At 37.5% G+C, this 14,388-nt stretch overlaps 1 protein-coding gene across 4 annotated transcripts in view; it reads left to right on the forward strand.

The window, feature by feature from the left end:
• The window catches only part of CFAP54 (cilia and flagella associated protein 54), a 296,408-nt gene that overhangs the window by 105,548 nt on the left and 176,472 nt on the right, over positions 1–14,388 (forward strand). For all 4 annotated transcript variants that reach the window (XM_088025290.1, XM_088025291.1, XM_028105379.1 and 1 more), the window contains exons 25-26: positions 1,192–1,347; positions 6,010–6,132. In XM_088025290.1, the coding sequence (XP_087881416.1) occupies positions 1,192–1,347; positions 6,010–6,132 (279 nt within the window). The remainder of the gene's footprint in view (positions 1–1,191; positions 1,348–6,009; positions 6,133–14,388) is intronic.

The following is a 14,388-nucleotide window of genomic DNA, read 5'->3' on the forward strand; positions in this document are numbered from 1 at the left end:
CACTTTAGACACAGCGAGACTTTCCCCAGGTGTTTGCTTTTCACAGTTGCTTTTTCCTACCCATGCATTTATTTATTTAATCAACCAATAAATTGTTACGTGAGACTATGCCAGTTCCTGTGGATACAAAAATGAAAAAAAAAAAAAGACATGACCCTTTTGTCCAGGGCAAGTTCACAGTCTTACAGAGCCCAAGCACTCATAACTGTCATCCTGTTCCTACTATGTTGCATTCAGTCTGTAAATAAAGACAGTCTTTAAGTACTTCAGCGGATTCCAAAATGCGAGACTACCATTCCACTAAAAATTTATTCTGTGGAAATGTCTGGTTGGCCCTTCTAAGTTTTCTTTGTACATAATTTTGTATGTATATATAGAAAAATAGGGGCACCAGAGTGACTCAGTAGGTTGGGCATCCGACTCTTGGTTTCGGCTCAGGTCATGATCTTAGGGTCATGGAATGGAGCCCCGTGTGTTGGGCTTCACACTCAGTGGGGAGTCTGCTGCTCTGTTTCTCCCTCGCCCCTCCCCCCACTTGCATGCTTGCTCTCTCTCTCTCTCTTAAATAAGTAAATAAATCTTTCAAAATAAAAGGCAAGAAGCATAGTGAAATCTTCCTTCAGGAAAGGGAAAGGAAAAGTTAGATAGGGTCCCTATTTTTTAAAAGTAGCTTAATTACAAAAGCCTAACTTTCTATTTTACTACCATTTTTATTTAAGTAGCAAAAGTATAATAGAAGATTAGTTTGGTCTACTGAAAATTTATCATTTTTTTTTCACAAATCCAGAAAGAAAATGGGAGGGGCAGTATTAAGAGAGACATAATATTTCAATTATTATTTGTTATAACATTTATGTTTTGAAAAAACTAGGTTTTTTCTAACATTAAAATATAGCCAAGTTTTTATTTTACCAATTAAAAAAGATCAGTTCTTTCGTCATTACTAGTGGTATTTGTATTATTTTACAAAATATTCTGAAGTTTGAGTCTAAGGTTGTCTTACCCATATGTAGCACTGTTGGGGAGTTAGAATTGTTCTTGAATTTAGATCTTGATTTAAAATCAACATTTTAACGTACCAACATGTTGTTAAGCCACAAGGATCACATTTCCTACCCTTTCTTCTCCTTAGAGACAAATTGATGAAGCACCTGATGTTCACTTTGAGTAACAATATCTGTTCCGTTACAGATTACTAGACTAATTGAATGTGAGAGAGTATTAGTGGCATTGGAACTTAGCAACTACCTAAATGATTCCAGTTATGCCCTTCAAGCTGTGACTCAATGTTATGGCCTTCTTGCTCCTCTAATCTACCACAATATTGTTTTGGTACCTGTCATACAGGTAAGTATATTTATACCCTTAGATAAGGGCATTTTTACAAAGGCAATTCAGCAGTGCATTTTGGAAAAGAAAAAGCAATGTATCTTTTGTAATGTACAAATAGGTCAAAGACAAGTGTTAGGAAACTTCATGAGTTAACTGAAAAACATTTTAATAATTTAAATTATGTCTGGGCAAACATAAATAAGGACTAAAATGTATTTCTCTGAAAACATTCAGCCCCATTGCTGTCCATGTTTAAACATTAGCAATCTGCTTTTCTAGGTTTTTAAAGTCATTTCAGTTTTTATGCTTGTGTAATGTTAGAAACAGCAATACTTATTCAAAAACATATTGTTAAAGCCATCATCATGTAGGGAAGAAACTGGTGGATGACCCAAGAAAAAATATTTGGTTTCTTGGTGATGGAGGAGTTGGAATTTATGGAAAAAGAGTAGGTGAGAGCTGGCTGAAGGGATTATATTAGTTGTCTCTTCTTTCTAACAAATTACTGTAAACTTAGTGGCTTACAACAAATCCATTTACTATCTCATAGTTTCTGTGGGACAGGAGGCTGGATACGGGTTGACTGGGTCTTCTGCTCAGGGTCTTATCAGGCTGAACTCAAGGTGTTGGCCAGAGCTGTGATCTTACTTGAGGCTCTGGTGCCTCTTCCAAGCTCACTGGTTGTTGAGAGAATTCATTTTCTTGTGCTCCTGTAAAAGGGGGTCCTTAGCACCTAACGGCTCACCACCAGTTCCCTGCCACACAGTCCTCTCCACAACGTGGCAATCTGCTTCCTCAAGACCAGCAGGAGAGCCTCGTCTAATGTGCATGAGGAGTCTTACATAACATAAGGTAGTCATGAGAGTGATGATCTCATCATAGTCACAGGACCTACCCACTCACAAGGTGGAGGGATTATACAGGGCTTGTACACCCGGGGGAGGAATCTTGTGGACTGTTTTAGAATTCTGCCTACCCCAGGGATATCATGAGAGAAGTAAGGTTTCGCTGCTGATACTTTTAGAAAGTTTTTATCGTCATCATTGTTGTCATCGTTACGATCATCATCAACTCAGATTTTGAGAACCAAGAAGATGTGACTGAACTCATGCACAGCATAAAGATTTTTAATTCACCATTGAGGAAACTAACCAGGGGGCTTAAATAATTTAACAAATATTTGCCTTGGAGTGGCTATGCTGGAGCATAGACATACCTCCTTCTCCCACATTCCCCACGTTTAGGAGTTCAGTTGCTTAGGAGATCGGCCTCCAGAATCCGAAATCTAAATTCATAGTTGGCAGCCTTCCATGTCATTTGTAGATGGATTGTAGAGCAGCATTCTCAAGTATGGAAAATGCTTCCTCCAGAACCCAAAGGCATTTACCTGGCATTGTCCTTTCTTCTTAGAGGTGAGAGATGCCATATGTCAGACTTAGTTTGGATGGGGTGTCTCAGCAGGCCCCAGATAGTTCATTAATGTGGCAGCTTCCTGAATCTTCACAGGGTTTATTTCTATCCTCTGGAGGGTATGTATCTTACCAAGGTCTTTAATGTACTTGCCATCTCTTGCTCTTTAGTTTTGATTAACATGTTATTGATGTAATTGCCAATGTTTTGTTTTGAGACATGCCCAGAGAGTTCAGGTCCTTTCATAAAATATGTCAGAGTCTGAGAGAAGTTTCATGGCCCTCGGGCAAGATGCTAAGTATATACTTTTGTCTTCCCAGTATGAATGGGAACTTCTTCTGGTACTTCTTCCTAGTGGGACAGAAAAGAGAACATTAGCCATAGCAATGCATAGCTTTTAATGTCCTCTTGTAAGGATACCACATTGGGACCAGCAGCTGCAGCTGGTGCTCAGTTGGTCAAGTTCAGGATAATCCACTGTCATCCTCTAGCATCCCACTGACTTAGGGTGCCTTCAGCTACAGCTCAGAGAATGGGTTATAGCTATGAGGAAAAGCCTTGAGAAGGAAGTTTCTAATTAAATTGTATTGTTTGGAATAGGAAAAGTGAGTGGAACACAGAGGAGATTCTAGAAATAGGCCTCTATATGGATGAGAATTTAATATATGACAGAATTGGCGTTCCAATTCAGTGGAAAGAGACTGGATATTTTTAGTAAATGATGGTGAAACCCCTGGATATTCACCTGAAAGAAAATAGAGTTTGACACCTATATTGTACATATATAAAAAGTCCAGATGTACTAAAAAGTTAGGGGGAAAATCACAGATTACATGTGTAATCCAGGGTTGTGGGAATCCTTTTTAAGTAAGACAGAACTCTTAGAAATAACAAGAAAAATAAGGTATATTGACTATATTTATGGCAGCCTATGTGTGACAACATGGACCATAACAAAGATAGTATAAAATTTGTGGATTTAGGACAAATATCTAACAAGGATTTTTATATAAATTACTGACAAGGATAAATATATATAACAAAAAGTCTTAAAAATTGACAATAACTTAATAAAAAAATGGCCACAGGATATGAATAGGCAGTTTACAGGAGAGCAAATCCAAGTGGCCAAGAACCATGAAAAGATGCTCAAACTCTGAATATCCTTAGAAATGCACATTAAATGAACAATGTAATATTGCTGACAGAATTGAAAAGATCTGTAACTCCTCTTGCTGGTGACGATGTGGGGCAAAGGCATTCTCACTCATTGATGGGGAACATGTGAATTGTTGTAGGCTTTGGATTTTGGTAAAGCAATCTTAATTTTAATTAAACTAAATCTAATTTTAATTAAAATTAAAAACAAATATACTTGACACAGCAATCCCTCTATTAGCAATTTATCCCATAGAATAAAATTACCAGTTAGTAAGATACCTAGTTCCACCCCTTGGTTCCCAGATTCACATGTTCTACCTGCTGGGCACACGACGCCACATAAATGTCATTGATTTAGAGTATTTACTTTGCCCTGAAAGATGGTGCTTCATCCTCCCTAGGTATCATCTCAAATCTGGTGCTGAAGTTGCCACTCATATTGGCAACTGAGCATGTACAAGGGTGTTTCTTATGGCCTTTTTTGTCATGGCAAAAAAAAAAAAAAAAGCTGGAGACAAAGAGAAAGTGCAGTAGCAGGATGATGGCCAGTATATATACCAGATTGTAAAACGTCAGCTGTAAAAGTGTGTGCAACATGGAGACTCTGGAAATGGCTGAATAAATGATGGTTGTTCCACGTTAAATCATATTATGCAGCCATTGGAAATAATGAACTTGAACTATACCTGTAGACTTGGAGGGATTTTTCACAAGACATGGTTGAAGGAGAAATGCACAGTTCAAACAAGTGTTTATGAATTCCATTTTGTGACATAACATTAACTCCCTCTCTATGTATGTTTATGTATATATATGATTATATGAGCCTGGAGAAAACTACAAAACTACTGGGTTGCTAACATGATTTGGGGATATGGTGTAGTGGGGTGGGGTGTGTGGTGATGGGGAGGAATTAAAGAAGCATTACAAATACTCATAAGTGTACAGTAACAATAGTAATAATGTTAGAATGGTAGCTTGGAGCAATTAGGCTGCCCACAAAAGACCAACATCCATAGGTTAATTTGTCTTTTGATAATCTGGATGATTAATAGATTGAGGGCAATCTCAGCCCTACTTTTCTGACAGTAATGTTGCTCAGAACAGTGCAAAGTATTGAAAGGTAAACTTAATTATCTCTCTCTCTCTCTCTTTTTTTTAAGATTTTATTTATTTGACAGAGAGAGACACAGCGAGAGAGGGAACACAAGCAGGGGGAGTGGGAGGAGAAGCAGGCTTCCCGCGGAGCAGGGAGCCCGATGTGGAGCTCGATCCCAGGACCCTGGGATCATGACCTGAGCCAAAGGCAGACACTTAACAACTGAGCCACCCAGGCACCCCAATTATCTATCTCTTGATCAAATTCAGGATCTCATAATAGAAGGCAAGGGGACTAGGAAGTAAACACCAATTTTTATGGGATATGGGATATGAATGCTTGGTTTTAATCTTAAAGGAAATATTTTTTCAAGTACCTGGTATCACTGTATATATAATATGATACATGCTTCTCTAAATGGTTTTTTAAGGTCCTCTTAAGCCTGGATGTGCCTTTAGTGTCTTTTTTTTTTTAATGTTTCTTTTCTTTTTTTCTTTTATTTTTTTAAAGATTTTATTTATTTATTTGAGAGAGAGAGAATGAGAGATAGAGAGCACGAGAGGGAAGAGGGTCAGAGGGAGAAGCAGACTCCCTGCCCAGCAGGGAGCCCGACGCGGGACTCAATCCCGGGACTCTAGGATCATGACCTGAGCTGAAGGCAGTCGCTTAACCAACTGAGCCACCCAGGCACCCTAGTGTCTTGTATATGTAATAGTCTGCCTATATTTTTTATGACACTTGTCAAAATGTGCTATTTTGTAATCTTTGTATACTTATTTTATCTTCTACACTAGTTTTCAAGTTACTTTAGTTGAGGAGCTCATCTGAAATTGAATATATTAATTTTATCTCAGAGTACATTCTTTTATACATGATAAGCAATTTATTGACAATTATTGATAATAATAAAATTTGATGGTTTAAAACTTGCATGATTTGAATAGAACACTTCCTAATGAGTGAGCGTGATATTTTTCAACAGAAACTATTGTGCTTCTATTTTTTAGATCTTGATAAAGTGTGTAGTGGCTTTGCAAGGATTACCAAATATCATCCACTCAAAGAAACATATTGCAAGTTTTGAAAGTGTACAGCACATGATAGCCTGTTGTATCTTCTACATAACAAAGGTATTTATCTCATTCTTTGTCTAGTGTCATAAAATTTAGGAATAGCAATGATTTAGAAAGGTAAGTTACTTTTATTACATAGAATACTTTTCAAAATAGTACCCACAAAGCATTTTAGGTCAAGAGTTGCCTGAATGGGTCAGTTGGTAAAGCCTGGAGAGTGTATCTTAGGCCAGGGGAAGGATTGGGAAAGAGTACATTTTGTGGGACCTCATTCAGCTCGGAACAAGAAAGAACCAAGAGACCAGAGGCCGAGAGGTAAGCTTATTTATCCTCATTGCTTGGCTCAAAGACCAGCACTGTGTGTTTCTTCAAAGGCTTTAGTTGACTGAATCTGGTGAATTTCCTCAAAGAAGGGCCATATTTGCCTGCCTGTTTTATATGGTCCTCACAGGACCTTTGTGATTTGGTAGGGATCTGAAGGAATACTGCATGGGTGGGCTGATTTGATCCATCACTTTAATTGGGACTTAAGTTTGCTTCAGTGAAGGTCTGGAAACAGAGAGGCCTTTACCTTCTTCTATCTTAGCGAAAAAGTCATGATTTGCTGTCTGTTTATGGCCTGACCTCAGGAGCAGAAAATCATATTCTTTCCATTGCTCACTGGTTTACCACTGCTGGAGACACATCTTTAACCTTGTCTGTGCAAATATGGAGGGAGGGTAGCCATTAGCAGGAAGAGAAAAATAATAACTTATTTAAGAGGACTCAGAACCCCAAGGGGCAGGCCAAACACCAGACTAATTGTGTTTTTACTCTATGTTGGAAAAGACCAGAGGTGACTTGAAAAAAAAAAAGAAGAAAGAAAACTTTCAAGATGGTGTGATGCAATTAAATGATCAAAACAAAACAACAGAAGATCTTATGTAACTAAACAAAAAATATTTGATTTTTGATTAAAAAAAATTAAACAGATGAAGATTGTGGTTAATGGTATTTCTTGAGTAAAATCTGGAAGCTCAAGAAATACCTGACAGCATAGAATGGAATTACCTAGAGGTAAATTCAGAAGCAGACCCAAAAGTCCTAACATGAAATGAAAGTTCTGGAGGCAGGAAATTAAAAAAAAAAAAAAAAATGGAGAATAATCTCCTTAAGTCCTAGGCTGGATTAATTTAAGAACTTATGTCTTGAACCATGAGAGACTATGGACTCTGAGAAACAAACTGAGGTTTCTAGAGGGGAGGGGGTGGGGGGATGGGTTAGCCTGGTGATGGGTATTAAAGAGGGCACATACTGAATGGAGCACTGGGTGTTACACACAAACAATGAATCATGGAAGACTACATCAAAAACTAATGATGTAATGTATGGTGATTAACATAACATTAAAAAAAAAGAACTCATATCTTGACACTTGCTGGTGAGATTCTTGGAGTCCAAGGATAAATTAAAATCTCAAAGTTTTGAGACCAAAGAACAGGTTATTTGCAATGGTAAGAGAATCCATTAGCTTCAAACTTTTTATCAGCAACAGTAGAAGATAAAATACTGGAGCAACATTTGTAGAATCCTGAGGGGATAAGATGGAGGTCCAAAAACTAATAACGAGGAAAGATATCATTTCTTTGTCTTTGGGCAAAATAAACATTTTCAGGGGTGCAGCATCTCAAAAGTATTCTGCCCATGTACTTATCAGAGGAAAACATTTGAGGAAATACTCTATCAAATGACAATTGGTTCAGGAAAGAAATCCCAAGGTAGGGAAAGACAAAAAGGAGAGGAATAATGGGAGCAACGAATCTTGCAATATATGTATTATTAAAATTAAATAGGTAATAATGATGTGATGCGAGTTTTGTAATATAAATGCTAAGTAGGAATTCTTGAAATAGAAGAGTTATCTTTGAAAGAAAAAACTTATTAATAACCTAGAACTAAAACTTTTATCTTGTTTGGGGTCAAGAGAGGGGAGACCAGGTAGAGATTCTTGGTGCATGGTTGTGTGTTTTAAAAAAATAAATATAGTATAAAAAATTCATATAATATAAAATTACTATTTTATTTAAAAATGAATCAGGAATATGTAGCCATGTGCGAAACTTTAAAGCACAGTAGGACTTCTAAATTGACAGGAAAAAATGAAGAGAGGAATAACAGGGAGGAAAAATGGCTAATTCAGCAAAACTAAGAAGGAAGAAGAGATAGTATTTAAGATAGAAGGAATACAATTAAGAATATTAATTACTTCACTAAGTATAAATGAACTCAGAAGACAGAGATGGCCAGATGAACTGAAAAGTCAGATTTAAATGCAAGAAACGCTTGCAAAACAATGTGACAAACACTGGTTGAAAATAAATGGATAGACAGAGGTACTGCGAAAATACAAACACAAATAAGGGAGGAGTAGCCATTTTTATATCCAAAAAGGCAGAAGTCAGGGCCCCAAACATGACTCAGGACAAAGAGAGGCGTTGTATAATTTTCTTCAAGTCTGTTTTGTCTTATCACCCTTCTCTAATACTGGAAGGCATCTGGTCACTTTCTGTCTAAGGACAGTGTCATTGTTAAGTATTAAAGATCAAGTCTGAATTAAAACAAAACTCTAATTTTTTACAACAGCAAATTAAAAAAGAAAAATCACAATTAGATTAAGTGAAAAATGCTACAGAGGCATTTGATAACACTTAGCAAACTTTCCTAAAAAAAAATTGTATGTAAGTTAGGAATGGAGGGAGTCTATTGAACAATGATAAAGACATTTACCAAAACTTTACAGCAAATACACTAAATGGCAATTTTCTGAAACCGTTTCCTTAAAAATCAGGTATAGGATCTGACTCTTAGTAGTGTGATTCATTATTTGTAGAGATTCTGTCTTATGTAATAGATAAGGATATGAAATAATTTTACAATATCAAAGTATAATTCATCCGTAATTGTACAGGTCTCAAAAAACTCATGAGAATCTAGTAAAAAGAATTACTAGAATTAAAAGAATTTATAAAGTGATTGTATGTGAGATGCTTACAAACTGATTTTTTTTAATAGTAGCAGTAGCCCATGAGAAATGGAGAGAGGAAAAATATACTAATAATAATATACAATATTTTAAGACAAATACCATATGATTTCAGTCATATATGGAATTTAAGAAACAAAACAGATGAACATAGGGAAAGGAAAGAAAAAAAAGAGAAGGAGGCAAACCGTAGGAGACCGTTAACTATAAAGAACAAACTGAAGGTTTGCTGGAGGGGAGGTGGGCGGGGGGATGGATGAAATAGGTGAGAGGCATTAAGGAAGGAACTATTATAATTAAAAAAAAAAAAAAAAAGGAAGGCACTTGAGATCATGACATGAGCACCGGGTGTTGTATGTAAGTGGTAAATCACTAAATTCTACCCTTGAAACTAATATTACACTGGATATTAACTAACTGGAATTTAAATAAAAACTTGGAGAAAAAAAATGCCCAACATTTTAAGCCTAACAAAGTGTTAAAAGACCCGAATAAAAGAACTGAAATCTTATTGAAGGTTACAAAATAAGATCTGAACATATGGCAGACCATCCCAAGTTCCTGAATAGGTAGACTTACTGTCATAGAAATAGAAATCCTTCCAAAAATAGTATTTAAATGTAATACAGTTCTAGTCAGAATCCCAATGGAATTTCTCTGAAACTGATTATAATAATTTACAAGTTCTCAATAGATACTAAAATCTATTATAAGCCCACTTCAATAAAAAATGGTGTTAACAAAGTAATAGGCAAATAGTTTAGAGGAATAGAAGAATCCAGGAATAGCCAGCCAGCCTCAGGTCTACAGAAGAACTTAATATATGACAAAAGTGTCATTTGGAATTATTGGGAAAATCTATTAAAATACTTTATTTAGTAAAAGGTGCTGGTATCACTGACTATTCATCTGAAAATAAATGAAGCCAGAGCCTCTTACCATAAACAAAATAAAAACAGATGGATATTTGTATGGCTTTGAAGTCAGAGGAGACCTTTCTCAATAGGGCATAAAATTCAAAAGGTACACAGAAAAAGATAAACAGATTACATGATAAGTAAAAAAAATTTTTATGACAAGACGCTATATGAACAGTCTTACAGGCAAATCTTAAAAAATATTTGATAACAAGATCATTAACATTACCTCAGGGAGCAATCAATGAGAAAATATGAAATAATCTTACAGTTAAGGAAAAGAAGAATCAGATTTATTTTTAATTACGAAAGATATGTTTCAATCACCTTAAAAAGTGGAGTAGTGAACAGGTACCAGATGATGAATGGCTATCTCATGAGGTCAGGGAGGAGCCATTCAAGGGTTTTAAACCTGGAAATAACATAATGAAATTTGCATGTTAGCAAAAAGAAGTTATTCTGGGGCACAACAGCTAATAGAGTGGGATAAGACCTGAGGCAGGGAATGAGTTAGAAGGTGAGAGTTGATAAACCGAACTATGGCAGTCCCCCCTTATCTGCAGTTCTGCTTCCCCGAGGTTTCAGTTACCTGCGGGTTGACTGCATTTGGGAAGCAGATGGTCCTCCATCTAGTGAGTTGTCAGAAGGTTAGTAGTAGACTAATGCTACGTCGCAACACCTGTGTCATCCCCCTCACTTCATCTCATCACGTAGGCATTTTACCATCTCACGTCATCACAAGGAGAAGCGTGTACAGTACAAGATATTTTGAGAGAGACCCTGTTCACATAGTTTTTATTACAGTATATTGTTATAATTGTTCTATTTTATTATTAGTTATTGTTGTTAGCCTCTTACTGCACCTGACTGATAAATTAAACTTTATTATGGGCACACATGTGTAGACAAAAACAGTGTGTATCAGGATTGGTACTATCTGCAGTTTCAGGCATCCACTGGGGTCTTGAAACATATCCCCCATGGAAAAGGGGAGCTACTGTAGTGTGGAAAACTGGGACATAGAATTGAAAAGATTCAGGAGTTATTTATGAGATAAAATCGAGAACCTGTAAACCTGCTAGGTACGTGAAGATAAAGGAGAGAGAGGGAATAGTCAACAGCAATCCAGCTGTCTGGCCTCAGCAGTTGGGTGAATACAATGCTATTTGTTGAACTCTGGATAAGGAGTAATTTGGGGTAAGAAAGGGAGAAAAGATAATAAATTTTGAATCTATTGAATTTGGGGGCTAATAGGATATCCAGAGGTAAATATTATATAATTGGACCTATAGGCTCGGAGTTCAAGAGAGGACAAATATGTATAAAGACAAAGCCATCATTAATATATGGACTCAACTGAATAATAGAAATAGATGATATCCTCTGGGGACAGTGTGGAGAGTGAGAAGGGAAGAGAATTATTTAAGAACCTCAAGGGTGCACTTAATCCAGGGGGCCAGTTCTGCTTCCACGAGTCCCGAGGAAGAATCGGACAGTTGATTAGTCGAAAGCCATCTTGTCATTCCCTTGAGGATCTGCCTGCAGCTATTAGTTCTGCCATTCTCACATGGCATAATCACAATCCCAAGGACCCTCTTCCATCTGATATTATGATTACACACAAATTGATTAGTGTTAGGCTGAGCTAAAAGTACATCTCCGAAGGCTACTTTTCTTTAGAATATCTTCTCTGTTTGGCCTTTTCTCCCCAGACTCGTCCATCAGTAAGTATTTCCAGGAGAGGGGGTCTTTTTCAAGTAAGAGAAGGCCAGGTTACACTTTCTTTCCAGGGTACTGGGCAACTATTCACTTTACATTTAAATAACTGATAGCAGCTACTGCAGTATTTCTTCCAGAACAGAGAAACTCTATTCCAAGGCAGCTTGTTGCTTGCAGCTTGCCAATAGCAACTTCTGCTAAAAATCAACCAACCAACCAACCAACCAACCAAAAAACCAATTCTGCTTATCCAGGTACTCCACATTTGACCATTAATGGGAAGGAACCAGGAGAGGGAAGGGATGTGGATAAAGGAGCGAGATCCCCGGGAAGGCAGGAGGCGATGAGATCCTAGTACATGTGGGAGGGATTAGTCTGGACAGGAGATTGACCTCTCTCCTCTAACAGGAGGGTAGGATGGTTATAGTTACAGGTGAGTGTGTAGATAGGAGATAAGCTAGTTTCCCTACATTTCTTCTGTTTAAAGGAAGCAAGGTCATTTGCTGAGAGAGAGAGAGATAGAGAGAGATAGGAGGTGGGGAGTAACGGTGGGTTTCAGAGATTGAGAAGAACGGGAGGTTTCACAACAGACCCTGTAGAAGATGGGAGAGACTCCTGACCTGGAACAAAAGACCAGCATTTGGGGCCTAGTGCATGTTGAAGTCCTTGAATTTACATGTCTCCTCTCTCAGGAGGGATTTGTGGGATTTTTGGGATTTGTGGGATTTTTCTCCCGTAGCGCACAGCAGCTTGGGGCTGGCCCTGCATTGCTTTACATGCCATCCAAAACTCCACTACCCACCCCACCCCCCAACTTGAAGAATCATATTGAGATCCAAGTATATTATTGTAGAAATGACCCTGAATGTTTCTGGACATTTGTAAAACGTAAAACGGATATTGATGTCAGGATTTTGATACTGGAGCTGGTCCTGTCCCAAATGTTATTCCCTTTCAGAAGCTTCCTCCAGCCTGACCAATAGCCCCAGAGCCCTGGCCTCACCTTGAGTCCCAGATTTTAGGTGTTCATTTTTTATAACCACATTTTTGTATGGATTTTCTGTTACGACATGGAAAGCCCGCTTAGTCTAATGGCTCTGTTTCTTTTCTCTGTTCTGTTTAAAAACATTGGTAATCTTTTCAGATGGCTCAATCTTTCTTTAAGCAGCAGTATTTTTTCTAAAAGTTGTCAGAATTCCAAATAAAGATGCCACTTAAATGTTTCATTATTTTTGCATTGTTTAAAAATTACTTTGCTAAACATTTGGCATGGTCTTTTTGTTTCTGTTTACCATTTGGTGTGTTGAGTAGAATTGGTTCTCTATTTTTCTGATGATTGGAGAAATTCTTTATCATTTACTACTGGCATATTAAAACGAGGGGAAAAGATTGCACAGTTCTCTCTACTTCTCTCCAAGCCTTGGACCCAAGTATGTCAGAAAGCTAAGTTGAAAGGAGAGGAAGTATTTGCTCATTTCGGCTTTCTAATAAAACATCCTCTCTCTCATATCAATTTTATAATGAGACTGGACTGTTTTGCCTGGCATTCAAGGTCCTGTTTGACCTAATCCAATCTACCTTTTCAAACTTTATTTCACCATTTTCCTACCTACATTCTTTTCCACAGTCAGCTTAGTTTAATGCTATTGCCTGGTTCCACAGAAATATTTCCAGTTCTTAGCACTTTGGATCAGGTAGGTATTATCAGATTTATGCAACTAGTCACATATATATCCTTTTCCTGCATGGGAAGTAACAGTTGTTACTTATCTTAAATACTAAGTTGTTCAGCTTGACAGAACACACCTACATCTAACAAATTCCTACAAGCTTATTTAGACTCCTAGAGAATTGCCTTATGTGGTTCACCATGAATGTGTCCCCTTCATATGATGCTTCACTACAGCAGAGTGTATGCAAATTAGATTGCTGGCCTGGGAAACTTTTCCTGTCGATGCTGGGGCCCAGGTTTTCATGACCAGGTAAAGCTACATAAATAAGGTGGGCAAGTTGTTCTGAGAAATGCCTCAGGGGTACGAAGGCATGGGGAGTGTCAGAATTTATATTCGACTCAGTATTTTGTAAGTTTAAAGTACAAGGAAATGAGTGGTGTACACTAGAGAGGAAGGCAAGGGCCTGGCAAGAAAAGGCCGAAGAATAGTGATTAGTAACGAATTGTGGATGAGAGAGGCTCCCCTTTTTATGATTGCAGTGTCTGTTTCCCCTAGGGTTCACAGAGAATCTGCCCAAAACAGCTTATCTCTAGTTTAGTCCACTGCCAGAATATCTTTTAAATCATTTACTGATATAACCACCTCCCTCAACCGAAGACATTATGATGTCAGTAATGTAGCATTTCACATAGAAAGCAACTCAAGACAGGAGTTGGTAGTTATATGGCCTTTTTAGAATGATTTTGTTTTAAAATGGATCTTCTAATAACTCAATCAGAGAAAGACATGTATCATATGACCTCACTGATATGAGGAATTCTTAATCTCAGGAAACAAACTGAGTGTTGCTGGAGTGGTGGGGGGTGGGAGGGATGGGGTGGCTGGGTGATGGACATTGGGGAGGGTATGTGCTATGGTGAGCGCTGTGAATTGTCCAAGACTGTTGAATCACAGATCTGTACTTCTGAAACAAATAATGCAA

This window comes from Eumetopias jubatus, unplaced genomic scaffold (assembly GCF_037043125.1).
Source record: "Eumetopias jubatus isolate StellerSeaLion01/CBP00866 unplaced genomic scaffold, mEumJub1_p1.0 scaffold_8, whole genome shotgun sequence".
Lineage (NCBI taxonomy): Eukaryota > Metazoa > Chordata > Mammalia > Carnivora > Otariidae > Eumetopias > Eumetopias jubatus.